The sequence below is a fragment of the Phascolarctos cinereus genome, unplaced genomic scaffold, assembly GCF_003287225.1.
Source record: "Phascolarctos cinereus isolate Bilbo 61053 unplaced genomic scaffold, phaCin_HiC Scaffold_9;HRSCAF=440, whole genome shotgun sequence".
Taxonomy (NCBI): domain Eukaryota; kingdom Metazoa; phylum Chordata; class Mammalia; order Diprotodontia; family Phascolarctidae; genus Phascolarctos; species Phascolarctos cinereus.
The window spans coordinates 223,317,067-223,333,006 of NW_027556402.1; the positions used below are offsets into that span (position 1 = coordinate 223,317,067).

The following is a 15,940-nucleotide window of genomic DNA, read 5'->3' on the forward strand; positions in this document are numbered from 1 at the left end:
AATATAAAGATAGACGTGGCAAACACTGCATGTCAGCGGAAGACGGACTCCAGCATTTAGACTACCTGAAGGCTAAGCAAATGTTTATTAAATGAATGGGTGAATAAATAATATTTACCCACAAAGGACTTGCAAAACAATTCGGTATGGACCCAGGTCATCCCACCAGGAGTGCAAGTTGAACTATACTGCCTGTTTTCTGTGGTTCCTTACCACTGGATTCCTATTTCTTTGGGAACTTAGAGGAATGATATCTTCAAGACAAACTAGGCTTTCCTTTCTTTTTCTCAGTTAGAGTTTGCTAATGTGCTAACACTTAAGCAGGTAGCACTATTTCTGCCAGCTCATTTGAGGTAAAATACAAGAATATTTATCTAATGTGATTAGAAAGATGGTATGTTATAATTCACAAAATATTCTGGTTCATACATATGTGCATATTTATATTCATATTATGTATAATATATGTGTGTAGTATATAGATACATTCATTTGTGTGTATGTTTATATATATTCATAAATCTAGAAATGGTTCTCCTTTGAAAAAAAATTATCAGGGTAAAAGAATAAAATTATATGATTTAAACCTCTATATCCCCATTCCATACCCCATGTGTTCCCTCTATGCCTCTTGCCCTCTGCCAGCTTCTCCTTTTCCTTCTTCCTTTTTCTTCCTCTCCATTTTCCTCTCCTCTTTGTTCTTCCAGTCTTCCTTCCTCTCCCCCTCTTTCTTCCCTACCCTCTCCTCTCCCACTCTTTTCATGCATCCCTTCCTTCCATTATTTGTGGTATTTGCATAGCTATTAGCTCTACATATTTCCTTCTTAGTTACAATGTCTTCTGCTTTTCATTATTTTTAGTTGTCAACAATGTGGAAAATACTAATATGCTGGAGAGATTTTACATATTTCTTTTTAATTAAGCAATTCCATTCTGTCAGTGAGTAGGGAGAATGATTTCTAGTATCCCTGAATATGGAATAGGGTATGGACGGTTTCTTTCTTATACTTCACATGGGCCCTTGAGATGTGGGGAATCCACTGACACTTAGGAGCTAAAGGAACTGAATAAAGTTGCTTTCCAAGTAATTGTAATGTCTTTTCTGATATTTATACTAGATTATTAATTAGGATATCTAAGGAGAAAATAGCTTACTTAGTATTTTTGTTCTATGCCAGACTTGTTATAATGCTATAGCCTCTGATTTCATTTGGATTAGTAGTGAAGCCAGCAATAATTTAAGAGAGCTCTCAGCAGTCGGGACAGAGCAGTTCTGGTGTGGCTATGTCTCCCCCTCTCCCCTACAATCAGAATCATCATGAGCATTGTTTCTATACTTGGTTCTCACCCTGGCAGGTTAGGAGTTAATTGTCCAGAAAAGCAAGTCTGTCCCAGCAGAGCAGTTGTGATAAAGCAGAGGCTGTATATCTGACAAAGTGAATTGAGTCTCCGCCCAATCCCTCTAAGGGCATGTTTGAGGCAGCCCTGGGCTTGCACAATCTCCTATGACATTTCCAGGGGTCATCTTTTTCACCAAGCTTGCTTAGAATGCTGGAATATTCTCTCATCAGGGACTCTATGAAGTAGGTAATAAAGCATACAGATTTCATGGGTCCATTGTTTTCATACAAAAGGAAAGTTGGCTCCCACAATAGCTACAAGGTTGATAAGATGCTTATTAAGACAAGATGCTTACAAGTTATAATTACTTTAGCCTTATCTAGCATTGCCTTCCTGAGAAGCTCAAAGGGTTTTATGAATGCCATCTCATTAAGCTTCTTCCCGAAACACAGAGGGAAAAGAAGTTTAAAGGTTTTTACCATGGAAGAAGACTATTTGGGCTTTTATTTTTTTTTTATTAATATTGAAATGTAATTAACAAGACTTGACATTTGAGTATAATTCATATTAACTAACTTATTGTCAGACACTACTATATTTAAGGCATTATTCTAGGGGCCATGATTTGAAGATGGCTATGGCAAAGGGCAAACTGTGAAAAAGACAAGAGAAGGGCCACTGCAGGGATAGCCAGAGAGTCTCCAAGAGCAAGTTTAAGGATCATAGATTTAGAGCCCAAAGGGACAGGAAACATCGTCTAGTGCAATTCAATTATTTTTACAGATGAGAATTCTGATAAATACAAAGGAAAGTTACAGGCAAATCCATACAAGAAGCCTAAAGAGGGATGATATTCTCATGATGAATAGATTTTATTTTAGAATTCATCTTTGCATTAATGGAAGCAGCCATTATGTGGAGACCTTACTTTAATGGTATGTGCATTTGTATATACATGTATGTATGTGTGCTTATCCTTACTAAGGGTAAAAGGGGGGAAAAAAGTAATAAATTCGGGCTACAAAAAGGAAAATATAGTTGTGACTGACCAACGAACTTTGACCTGTCCAAAACATAGGGTCCACTTTTCCTACCTGTGCAGGGGTTCAAGGAGACCATGAAGTTTGAAATTGTCATGGAAACTTTATTTTACTTATGTATGTATACAGCCTTGTCTGATATCACAAGATATGTGAAGCTCAGAACTGTTCACTTCTCTGTCTCTGGTTCTTTCACACTGTTTAATCATAGGATTTTAGAATCGAGGGACTCTTCGATGTCATCTGGCTTAACCCCATCATGCTACAGTAGGGAAATTGACCCAGAGAAATGAGTTGCTCAAGGTCAGACATTTGACTAATGGGCTCAGATTCTTGTCTTGATAGTCATTGGCAGAATGACTGGGGTGGGTGGGTGGGGCAGGAGGAGGGGAGAGCAACAAACCTAAATTTCATATCAGTGCAGAACATTATAATATCCCACATTAACTTATTTTATTATTCTAAAGAGTGCAGTAGAAGAAAAGGATGAAAAACTTTTGAATAGATCATCTAGCATGCTTTCTTTGGCTACAAATGCTTTCATTTTTATTAATAATGCTATTAACAATAACAATTTTTGTTAATAATTCATTTTAATTAAGAATTAGTTAATTAACAATTAACAGTCTTATTAACAATTAGTTAACAAAACTAATAATATTTGTTTGTTCTGATTGCCCAATGATTGTGGCTTAGTTTTCAAAGTTCTCTCTTTTGCAAAGGATAGACAAATTTAAGTAAAGCTGTTGATGACTGAAAAAAATCAATTACTAGTTTCTGGTGGATATCTAGATAGGTCATTACATTTGGCTTTCTGCTGTTATGTACACACTCACACTTCATACACACCCATATATATAACCTTAGGCAAGTCATTAGCTACAATCTAAGCACCAATTTCTTCATTACTAAAATGAGGAGGTTGGATGAAATGGTCTATAGCATTCCTTGCAAATTTTGTTCTATGATCCTATAAGCCCTAGAGATGCACCCACACAGTTTATCTCCGGGGCTCATAGGGTCAAGACCAAAATTTGCAAAGGACTCTAGAGACCATCTTATCTAACCTCCTCATTTTAGTAATGAAGAAACTGGTGCTAAGAATGGTTAAATTACTTGCCTAAAGTACCACAGGTGGTATCAGAGGTAGGATTTGAATCCATATCCTCTGATTCCAGAACCAGTTTTCTATTCCATTCTACAATCCCACATCCCTAATATTTAAGTATAGAATTATGTGTAGGTGTGGATGTATATTAGGGAGGCAACATGATATATATTTATATATACATATGTAATATCTTACTTTTTCTATGTGTATACATATATTTATTATATGTATACATATGTACATACATGTATATAATGAGAAAGAAGAAAAAAGGAGTACAGTATGTGTGGGACAGTGACCCCAACCCAAATTAAACTCAGAGACTTCTCAAGGTGGAAAGCAAAGGTTACCTTTATTATAACCTCGGGAGATGGCTGTGTGCTCCTCCCATACACGTGGAGAGAAAGAGAGACCCCCGTAACAGGGGCAGCCTTATAAAAGCAATTCTCAGCCCACCACTCAAAGTCTCCACCCACTAGGCAAACAAGTCTCTACCCACCACTATCCCTTACTGCCTTAACTGGGGGTGGGCTTACATTCTAACTGGAAGGTGGGGCTTACATTCTAAGCTCGAAAGTTTCTTCCTATCCCCTTAACTGGGAGGTGGGGCTTACATTCTAGGCACGAAATTCAAAGACAAGGAAAGAAGCAGGTTGCCAAGGGCAAACGGCTTAGGTTGGGGGTGAGGCAGAGCTTATTCTTTCTGCTAAGTGCTTAAAAACAGTCTGTAATCAAGAATTATTTGACCCTTTGAAGAGCCTTCACTTCTGAGAGCTCATTTCTCACACTACCTTCTGAACTCATTACCTTAATTACACTGAGAAGTCTTCACTGGGACATCCCATTCAAGTAGATATCTATCTAGTATATATCTGCATATATATCTACTGCATATATATATATCTACTGTACCCCTTTTTCTTCTTTTGTGTGTGTGTGTGTGTGTGTGTGTGTGTGTGTAAAATATTTAGGGAGGCAACATAGTATTTATAGAGTACATCAATTATATTTACATATATATCTTAAAGTACAGTTTATATATATGTACAGATATATATGTGTGTGTGTCTATATTTACACACACAAAGAGGGAAAAAGTGGGAGAATAGAAAATGTGAGCATATTATTTGCACAAATATATGAGAGACAGCATAGTATGTAGGGTATTATATATGTGTATGTATGTTCTATGATCTATATATAACTGCAGATCATAGAATACGTGTGTGTATGCCTATATAACATATACTATACATAAAGAAGAGGGAGAGAGGAAGGAAGAGGAAGGGAAAGAGGGGGAAGAATAGAGACATCTGATAGAGAATCCATTGAAATGTTCCGTTCTCAGGAACAATACTGGTAAACACTCCAGGGTTTCCATGCTTTTATTTGGTATTTCTTACCTAGAATTATTTTTTTTTCATTCTGAGAAGACATTTCTCCTCTACTGCCCTCTTTTGCAGCAGCTGAATACCATAATCAGTATTTAAACCCACCATTTAATCTCTTTGTCCGAGTCCATTCCCATTAGTGATGGTTGTCTCTGCTGTTTATGATTGTGGTTTGGCCTTTCCAGGAAAGGCAGGCTGACGGAACTTTCTCAGGATTTGTACAGCCTAGGGAGTTCATTCCTTCACCTTTGCTCTCTTATGATGACTCTCATGACATGTTCTCAATGGTTATTTTATAGGGTGGCAAGATCTGTGCAGTGAATAACAACTCTACCAATGTGAACAAGACGACAGAATTGGATCCTGTCTTGCAGGTATTCTTGTCCTTGAGCAGAATTGAAAACATTTCTAAAGCTCAGCTGGCTTGGTTGTGCTCTTTCCTTCTGTATGTATCCCCATACTTGAGCAATGGTATTAGATAGCTTTTCAGACTAAGTCTCAGCAAGGCAACTTTGGGGGCTGCCTCAGTGGTAATCTGTGCTGTCCAGAATAGATAGCAAATGGAATGGGATCAGTCCCTGAATTTTTTGTTTAAAAAGAAGTCACCCTTATCAACTATTTTACAAAATTGATTTCAATTAAAACACATTTAATTAACAAACATACATTAGTAACTACTTTGTGCTATGCACTAAGGATAAAAAAAGATTTCATTATCCTTTGAAATTTCAGAAGACTCATAGATATGTAAAACTTTGAGATAGTCATTGTGATTGTCACTTACCATTTTAAGGTAGATATACATACACAGTAAATCCAATTTCCACAAACATTCCTTAAGGGCCTACTGTGTTCAAGGCAGGATTCCATACACTGGGGTGAACAAGACCAAATAATTCTGTTCAAGCATTTCATATTCCAACTGGGGAAGAGGAGGAGGAAGTATTTAAAGCAGCAGTTAACTGCAAGAAGTTTGTATTAATACAATGCTGTTTATTGCCTCATTACTATTGCACATGGACCTGAGCTGTCTTGCTTGACTTTAAGTTATACTCAGAATGTGGATTGTATTACAAATTAACTGTTTTTTTAATCAAACATTGCTTTTACGTGCAATTCATATGCTGCAGAGTCCCTGGGTTGCCAGTATATTTTTTCACGCCAAGTTCTAGTCATCATCAATATGTTTACTTCTGAAATGATATTTGTCTTGACTTGACTAAATCTCCCTTCTATTTTGGTTGACAGAAGCTGTACACACCTCCTCAGACTAAGCTGGAGATCCCAAAATCAGAAGAGAAAAACCGGAAGACTTCCAAAGGCATCGCAAATACAGAAGAAAAGACACTGTAGGCTTCAGGAAGCCGTGTTGCAAATGTCCGTTTGCTAATGTCTTCACGTTATTTTTAGTCCAAAGGCATGACAAAAGTACTAAGTTTCTAGAGCATGCATCTTTTCCACTATTTTATGTATGTTTGTAAAGTAGCCGAAAGAATTTCCAAAGTCCAACACGCCATTTACTATCCTTTAGCAATAATCTATTTGAAATCGATATTCACAGAAATGCTTTTGTAATAGAGTCCAGTTTTTTAAGACATTATGCTGTCTGGATCAGTAACTTGCTTATTATAAAATAGTCGGTTTTGTACACTAATGCCATTTCAAAGTTTGTTTTATTGCCTGATTTTTTTTCCCCTATAGTTATTCTTTTCTGGGATAGGCTTTGATGGCAACATGAAAATAAAGAACACTCTTTTCATTAGTACCAGCAATAGTACTAGCCTGGCAAACAGAGTCTACATCTTGCTATTCACAGAGCAAGTCTAGGGCTTGGCTGTCTGCCATCCTGATTATGCTGTCTAATGCAATGGGGTTTTAGGTGAGCCTACTATGAGGCAGAGTGGCTTAGGGGGTAGGTACAGTGCTGGGCTTGGAGTAAGAAAGATATGTCTAAATTCCACTTCAGGCATATCCTAGCTGGGTGACCCAGGGCAAGTCACTTAACCCCTCTATGCCTCTTACACTGAGCTGTGAAGTCATGGACAGGTTGAGATCTATGGTATCAGAGAAAGTCCATATGCATTTATGGCAAAGTGCCCTTTTGGGCAACCCTAGAGCACCTGAGGCAGAGAATTTCAAGCCTTTCAAAATGAATTTTCACAGATAATTGGTTTTATGTAGCCAAAAAGAGAGAAAAAATCTGGATGACTATGCTGTTTTTGATTGAGTTGATGAGGTATTTTGGAATGTTGTAGACTTAGCCCCTGTGTGTGTGTGTGTATGTGTGTGTGTGTGTGTGTGTGTGTGTGTGTGTGTGTGTGTGTGTGTAAACTCTTTTAATTTAGGGAGTAATAAATTATAAAATAAAAAGTTGGAGGTTGCCTGACGGCATAGTATAGTATTGAGCATGGTGTTCACTTCCTGCCCAGCTGTGTCACTTTGGACAAGTCATTTGACATCTGTCTGCCTCAGTTTTTTCATCTGTAAATTAGGGAATAATTCCCAGGATGTTGTGAGGGTAAAATATAATGATACTTGTGAAATGCTTTACAAACCTTAACAGTACTATAAAATGCTTTCTAAATTATTATTCAATTACCATCAGTAATGGGGAAATCTAAGAAGCAGTGTAGTAATTACATTATAAGACTTGGAATCAGGAAGACATGGGTTCAGTTCTTGCCTCTTACATATATGACTGTGCGACCCTGAGCAAGTCACTTAATCTCATGATTTAGGCGGTTCTCTATGTGTCAATTGAAGAATATGCAGAACAGTGGGTGAACAGCTTTGGAGGAGAAGGCTTCCTCACCTGGAAGTGACTTGACCCATGAAATCATAGGTCCAAGACGAAGAAAGAGAAGAAGGAGGAGGAGGAGGAGGAGTAAAAAGACATTCATGTTGAATCATAGCACTTTAATGCTAGATAAGACACAAGAGAGATCACCTAATTCAACCCTACTATTTTAAAGATGAAGAAAATGAATCCTTAAAAGGTAAAGTGGCCAATCTGAGGTTAGAATATCTTGGTTCAGTGCTCTTTCCACTGTCTTGTTGTTGCTATGCTTTTTGCTCACATTTATGACTTCTCAAGTTGTAAGTGTTTATATTTCAATTGAAATATCAGAGCCAGATTTTAGGGCAGAATTCCAAATAATTCAAGCTAGCCCAAAGTTGAGTGGACTTTCTCAGGAGTTATTGGGTTCCCTGTTGGTTGAAACTCTTATTGGGACATCTGGATGGTCATGTTGCCAGGATGATATTGCAAGGAGAGTTCTGGTCAGGTGGGAATTGGAGTAGTTCATCCTTCAGACCATTCACAGTTTGGGATTCTTTGTAAAAATGGAGCTTTGTGAAAAGAAAAAAAAAAGAAAGGGAAGGGAGGGGAAAAGGGAAAGAAAAAGAAAAGGGGAAGAAGAGGGAAAGGAAGAGAAAAAAAGGAAGAAGGCAAAACTTATAGAATTCTTGATGTTCTGACTTAAGAGTAAAGTAGAGTAATTAATTATTTAACATGATCAGTGGGGAAGCAGCCAAAATGGACAATTTAGTTCCAAATATGACCTTTTGGGGCTTAATTAGCTCATATCATTATCTACATTGATAATGCTTTTCTTTTTCCTTTGTAATACCAATCTACTTAAGTGAAACTAAGATTTGTCTTCATCAGGAGAGGAAAGAGCTTTACATTGACCATATGCACATGACTTCCTGAAAAAACAAAGGGCTAGTTTTGAGACCTAACTAAAAGATTTATGACTAAAATAACTTAAACCTCAAACATATGATCTACCTTTACTTTTGGAATACCCTGTCAGACCATTGGTCACCATGATTCATCAGAGGTTATGTGAGCCAGAGAATGGGAATGGGGATCCATAATTATATTTTAATCTATGTAGGATTTTTTGAGAAATATTTATCAACTCACTTTAGCCATTCCAAGAAGAAAATAATTATTCTTCCCTAACAAAATATGTTAGCAAATATTTATTAAATACATACAGGAATAGGTACCATGCTTAGTGCCATCAATGGAAAAGAAACAAGAAAAGAGTCCTACCCCTTAAAGAATTTGCATTCTACTGGAAGGACAAACATAAGGAGTTACTGAATGACTTCTCCAGGATGAAATAGGAACAGAATCTCAGACCTGGAAGACACATCAGAGTCTACTGAGCTTGACCTATAGTTGAGCAATGGACAAGATATCATTTAACCCTAATTTGAGGGCCTCTTACAAGGGACAACCCATTACTCTCTGAAGCAGTCCATTACACTTTAATTTTCTCTAATGGTGAGAAATATCAAGCCCAAATCTGCTTCTTTGTAACTTTTATCAATTAATTGATTCCTGTTTTGTAGATTGTGGCTAAACAAAATAATAATGCCTCACCCACTTGATAGCCCTCTAAATACTTGAAGATGTCTCCCTGCAACTTTAATTTTCCAGAGTTTGGTGGGGGAGGAGGGGAAGAAAGAGAATGCCAATTTCCTTCAAAGATGTGAACTCATTGTCCACCACCCTGTTTGTACTCCTTTGAATGCTTATTTCTGTCTTTCTTATAGTGTGGAACCCAAAGTTGAATACAATGCTCCAGTTTAGAGGTGTCAAACACACTGCATGTAGGTTCCATTTGACTCACAACACACCCAACTGCTGTCCAAACCAGATTAAAGTGCAATTGGGAAATATTTAACAAAACAAAATACAAGATAACATTATACTTTAAAGCCGAATGAATATGCAGCCTGCAGGGATCTATTTGTGTGGAGATTAGTGGCCCCCTTTCTAATTAAGTCTGACAGCACTGTTCTAGATGTCATATGCCCAGGGTAGAGTAGAATAGGGCTAATGACTCCATGGTCCTGGACCCAATGACTCTCTTTATTCAGCTTAATATTATATCTACTTTATTACCTGCTATGTCACACAGCTGACTCACATTGAGCTTGCAGTCTGTCAAAAAAGGGATTCCTGACCCCCTGATATTTCTGAACATTTTAAAGATTAATTTGTTAACCATTTCAACCTATTTATTTTGGTAACCCACTTTATTTTACTTTAGGTATTAAGATATTATTCTGAGAAGGGATTCATAGTTATTACCAGAGTGCCAAAAAGGAGTCCATGACAAAATACAGGTGAGGAACCCTTACATTGAAACCCCCAGTAATAAGAAACCAAGTTTCCTTTTAGTTCTGAAATTATATGTTTCAATGAAAATGAATATTCTTAGCCTCCTGAGTTCTGCTCTTTGCTGTTTCCTACACACTTTGAGCCAAGGTCAAGGACCTATTGATGAAAGTTCTCTGTGGGCTTTGGGGAATGGGAAACAGCCTCTTTTCAGCAAACCTTATCCCAACAAAGGGTTTCTATTCCAGTTGCTATAAAATGTGTCCTCCTGTGACATTGAAGGGTGAAAATCAAATTGATTCTTATGTAGCATAGTGAAGATAATGAGAATTTGTTTCAGTACTGTCATCTAGAATGGTGGTATTAAACTCAGATAGAAACAGGAGTCACTAAACTATATATGAGGATCCCTGTGGGCTACATATTGACTTAGGAAACCTCATATCAACACTGTCTCTGATCAATTGTCTTTTTACTTATTTTGTTTTCAATTCCCCAATTATATTTCAATCTGGTTCATACTGCTGAGCTGCAATGCAGCCTGAGAGACACATTTGACCCCTCTGACCTAGATGGGGTCAAATTTAATCCCAGTGATTCCTCTTAGCAATTCTCTTCATCTCTGTTCTAAATATCCATTTAGGAATTTGACCAAGAAGTAGAGCCTGATTTTCACGTATTGGGGGATGTTTCAGGGTACTCCAGTGACCAATGCATCACTGTACTAGCATGACCTGAGTACCATTTTTTAAAAACAAAATTGTATGATACATGACATGTTTTAATAGACATTTTAAATAACTATTTTGGATATCACTTTTGATAGTCAAGCACTAGACACTTTCATTGTATTCTATGGCTGGGCTCTCATTGAATCAACTGATTTCTTTCTTCCCTTTCATTATTTGAAAGTAGATACAGATTAGTTAAAAATCTTAAATTATTTCCATCTATAACAGTAGAAAGCACTTTGGCTCCTTTTTGGTGAAAACAGTAGTTATTTAATTTTTTTTTTTATTTAACATCTTTAAAAATGGAAATTGGTTTCTAGAAGTTCATAGGATATCATAAAATCCACATATTGGGGAAAGCATTGTAATATCTGTCATTTTCTGCATAAAATAATCATATTGTATATCCATGGTAAATAGGGGAAATTAACCAAATTATGTTGGCTAGAAACTACTTTCTACTAAGAACAATGCAACTTTTATTGTATAAGCGTCTTCTTATCTATATGTTACCAAACTAGCTAAAATAATATGTAGTCATTTAAAAATATAATTCACTGTTACATTTTTAGATAGGTTAATTTCTATGTTAGGGCTGACTTTTAAATCCTATTTTCTTTGAAATATTCTAACTGTAAATTGAATTAGCACCTATTTTGTGATATATTTGCATAGACATACAGATGTACACATTTTCATTTGTAGATAGATAGATAGATAGATAGATAGATAGATAGATAGATAGATAGATATCATATACAAAACCCTTTGCTTGGTGCTCAAAACCCTTTATAAACTAGCCCCCTCCTACCTTTCCAGTCTTCTTTCATATTACTCCTCACCACACACTCTGATCCAATGATGTTAGCCTCCTGATTGTTCCATGAACAAGATACTCCATCTGTCAGCTCCAGTCATTTTATCTGTCTCCCAAACCTGGAATGTTCTTCCTCTTCATCTTCACCTGCTGGCACCCCTGGCTTCTTGCAAATATCAACTAATATTCCATCTTGTACAATATGCTTTTCCCAACCGCTCTTGATTATAGTGCCTTCCCTCTGTTAATTATTTCCTATTTATCCTGTGTATAGCTTGTTTGAACATACTTGCTTTCTCCCCCCTCCTCATCTCATTACATTGTAAGGTTCTTGAAGGCAAAGACTAATTTTTGTGTCTTTTTTGTATGTCTAGCACTTAGAATAGTACCTGGCACAAGGTAGGCACTTAATAAATGTTGATACATAGATAGATGACAGAGAGAGAGAGAGAGAGAGAGTTAGAGAGAGCACCTGGAACTATGATTATATTGGCATAGGGACTTCCCAGATAAGAAAATCCCAGTACCAAGCAGGTCAATATTTTCTTTGAAACCCATAGTCTTAGAGGTACTGAGGTACTAAGGTTAAGCAGCTTGCCCAGAGAAATACATTCAGTATGTCTGGATGTGAATCCATGTTTTCCTGGTTTAGAGAAATGGTTGTCTATCTAGTACAACAGTGAATCTCAAACTTTTTGGTCTCAAGAATGCTTTATATGCTTAAAAAGTATTGAGGGCCACCCAAAGAATTTTTGTTTATCTGGGTTATAGCTATTGTTATTTAGTGTATTCGAAATGAAAATGTCTAAGTGACATAACTATATGAAGAAAAGAGTTTTGATTTCATGGCCCTCCTAAAAGAGTGTTGAAGACCCCAAAGTCGCCCAGACCATGCTTTGAGAAGCACTGTGACACACTATACCAGGTAAGTGTTTATTTCTTTCTCTTTCTTTGCCTTTTATTCTCTACATGTGTGCACACATGTATGCATATAATGTGTACACAGATACAACATACATGTATGTAGTTTATATATAGTCATGACACAATAATATGCACACAGATACATAAATAAGTAGTTCATATGGGTTGCACACATGTGTAGACACATATGTGTGTTCATGTATGTAAGTATGTATGTGTATATTCTTGTATTCCTAAAGAGGTAACACAGTTCAGTGAATAGAATACAAAATGGAGATTAAGGAAGACTAGGGTTATGCATCTAACACATATTAATTGTGTGACCACAGGTAAATCAGTTAACTTACTTGAGTCTGGTCAAGGAAGACTGTATTATGCAGTTGTGATATGCTAATTGAAGTTTCACATACCAACAAAGTCAAATATAATCAAATATATGCATAGGACAGCTAGGTAGTGCAATGGATAGGGTGCCAGTCCTGGAGTCAAGAAGACTCAACTTCCTAGGTTTAAATGTAGTCTTAGACACTTACTAGCTGTGTGACCCTGGGAAAGTAGCATAACCCTATTTGCCTCAGTTTTACCATCTGTAAAATGAACCGGAGGAGGAAATGCCAAACCACTCCAGTATCTTTGCCAAGAAAACCCCAAATGGGGTCACAAAGATTTGGACACAACTGAAATGACAGAGAAAAAAAAAGCATGTATGTCTATTATGTATGCCATAGGTATACACTGAGGGAGTACCAAGTATGCCTGACTACAGTGTAGTGCTCATTACTTCTGGTTCTTCTCTTCCCATTAGAGGAAATAAGTAGTGCCCATTGATGCTGCATGGTGTGTTGGAAAAGTCACAACAGCCTCTCTTTCTACATATTTATGATGTGTAAATACATATATACTGTGAACACTCATGCACACATGCTCAATGTCACATGTAGATCGTACATAATATGCCGCCATATATCCCATGTGAATCACCGCAAACATCTTGTTAACTGAAAACACTGAATAACTGACTGGACTTTTCATTGGTGGTTGCCATTGCAAATTAATCTTTTCTTTTTCTAAAAATAGCCTTATTTCCAAAGTCCTCCTTCCTCCAACTTGTAAGCCATTTTGTATGCAAGAGACTTTAAATATTTTATAATAAATCTGTACATAACTATGCCCAAAATGTCTAAGAAGTTTACCTTAATGAATATTTCATTTTTTTATAGGCTCAGGTACTGTAACTAACACTAATTGCAATCAAGACAAGAATTATTGATTGGCGGCTTGGGACAAGGTGTGCCAGACAAATGGAATGCAAACAAGAGCACCTATTGTTCAAAATGTACTCAACTACATTTAAAACGTTTCCTCTTTAATGTGCACAGCTGCAACTTGTTGAGCTGACGGATGATCTGCTCAGATTTTTTTTCATGTAATATTAACCATCAAATGCAAAACAGCATAAAAAATGAATGAAAAAAATTCTGTTTTTCTTGGACAAGTTTTAGTTCCTAAGATTACAACAGATTTTAAACAGACATTCATTTAATCTATATGTTAATTTGGAAATCATATATTTAATTTTAAATGTCACAGTCTTCTATTTATCAGCACTTGGAAATTTATAAAATTTCATTTTGGAACTTTTTTCTCTCTTCTCGATCAGTGCCGCCAAAATATTTTCATTGATCAAGTGTACCAAGAAAGGATGTAAGGCTATTCTATAAAACAAAGACATTTCATCCATTCCATTATATTTTTTTTCATCTTTTAGAGATGTCTATGAATCTATATTTTAAAATGAAGTGAAAATTTGGCTGGTACCTTGTTCACATAGGTTGCTCTATCATAACTCATACTTATATTGCAGCTTACTATTACAGGGAGCCTCACCTCCCTAATTTCATTTGCTCTTCACAATAATTCCATGAAAAATTAAATTCATTGATCATAAGGTCATAGTATAAAGGTAGATGTGAGCTTGGCAGTCATGGAGTCCAGTCCTCTCATTTTACAGATGAAGAAACTGAGGCTGAGAGAAGGTGAGTGACCTGCCCATCCCTGATCTTTGCTATCTCCCTATCAGAATTCTTTCCACTGTAACAGAAGCTCAAGAGAGGCTAACTGAACTTGTCCAGGGTGACACAGGTGGTAAGTGGAGGAGCTCTTCAGTAGTCCAGTTTTCCATTTATTCAATCACATAGCCTTCATTGCCTTCCATTAAAATGGTGTCAAAGCAACTGATCTTTCAGTGCGCATGCTTACACACACACACACACACACACACACAGAGCAGTAAAATCTGATGAACTCAAGCCTGATTTACTTCAAGATCTGGATCTGTCAAGGATATGTCATAGTAATTAACCTGACCAACTCTGCCTTGCCTGGTGTTGTATAGCCATAGCCTCTGTATGAATAATCTTGACACAGGAAAGAACCAACTGGACATTCATTAAGATAGACCACAAAATACCTCACAATCTGTTTTAAGGAATTGCTCTGAAATTAGTATGCTGTCTTGTGGGAAGGACAGATTTCTAGTTGATTCTTTTTGCAATGGTTGAATACCATGGAATGAGCACACGCCTAGGAGTTGGGAAATTCAGGTTCTATTCCTGGCTCTATCACTGATGCTCAGCGTGAATTTGCTCAAGTTCTTTTACTTCTCCAGGCTTCAGCTTCCATATTTATAAATGAAAGCATTCGAAAAGATAGGCTCTAAGGACCCTGGCAGCATTGAAGGATTATTTTTTTCTTTATCTCTTGGATGTCTGCAATGTAAGAAAAAGAACACCACAACATATGTGGGGACTGGTCACTGTTTCCTACTTAACATCCGAAATTCTGACAACTAATAGATATGTCTTCTCTCTGGCAGTTCGTTTCATCTAATTGAATTTAAATACAATTCCCTTTGTCTCCAAGCTGTAACTAGCATAGGGTGATATTTCCCCTAGTAGACCAAAACTTAGCTTGTACCACCAACATCATCCTGAAGTGTACTCAATCTCTTTCTCTCTCTCTCTGTCTCTGTCATCTCTCTCCCTCTCTCTCAGATACACACACATACAGACATGTATACACACAAACCTGGATCTCTTCCTTTTCCCTTTATTCTATGGAGCAGTAACAAATATTCACATTGATATCCTTCCTTAATGTTCACAAAGTGCCTTAATTACAATGACATTGTGATTTAGCATTTGTAAATATGATTATCTCCATTTTCAGATGTGTAAACTGAGGCTCAAAGAGTTGGAGCGGCTTGCCCTCTGTGAAAACACAAAGATCATTAGGTTCATGGTATTTATAATTTATAATATCGTTACAGACTGCTTGACCAGATTAACCCTCACTCATTCTTCTGATGATGCCTGCTTCCCTGAGCCAAGTCAGAAAAGTGAGTGTATATCTGGCCAATTACCTTCCATATATGGGAGTCTGGGGAACCCTA

At 36.8% G+C, this 15,940-nt stretch overlaps 1 protein-coding gene across 1 annotated transcript in view; it reads left to right on the forward strand.

Moving 5' to 3' along the window:
* Positions 1 to 6,537, forward strand: part of LUZP2 (leucine zipper protein 2) — a 714,257-nt gene extending 707,720 nt beyond the window's left edge. The window contains exons 11-12 of the mRNA XM_078148101.1: positions 5,183 to 5,257; positions 6,132 to 6,537. Of these exons, the coding sequence (XP_078004227.1) occupies positions 5,183 to 5,257; positions 6,132 to 6,236 (180 nt within the window). The 3' untranslated portion in view covers positions 6,237 to 6,537. The remainder of the gene's footprint in view (positions 1 to 5,182; positions 5,258 to 6,131) is intronic.
* Positions 6,538 to 15,940: the final 9,403 nt, after the last annotated feature.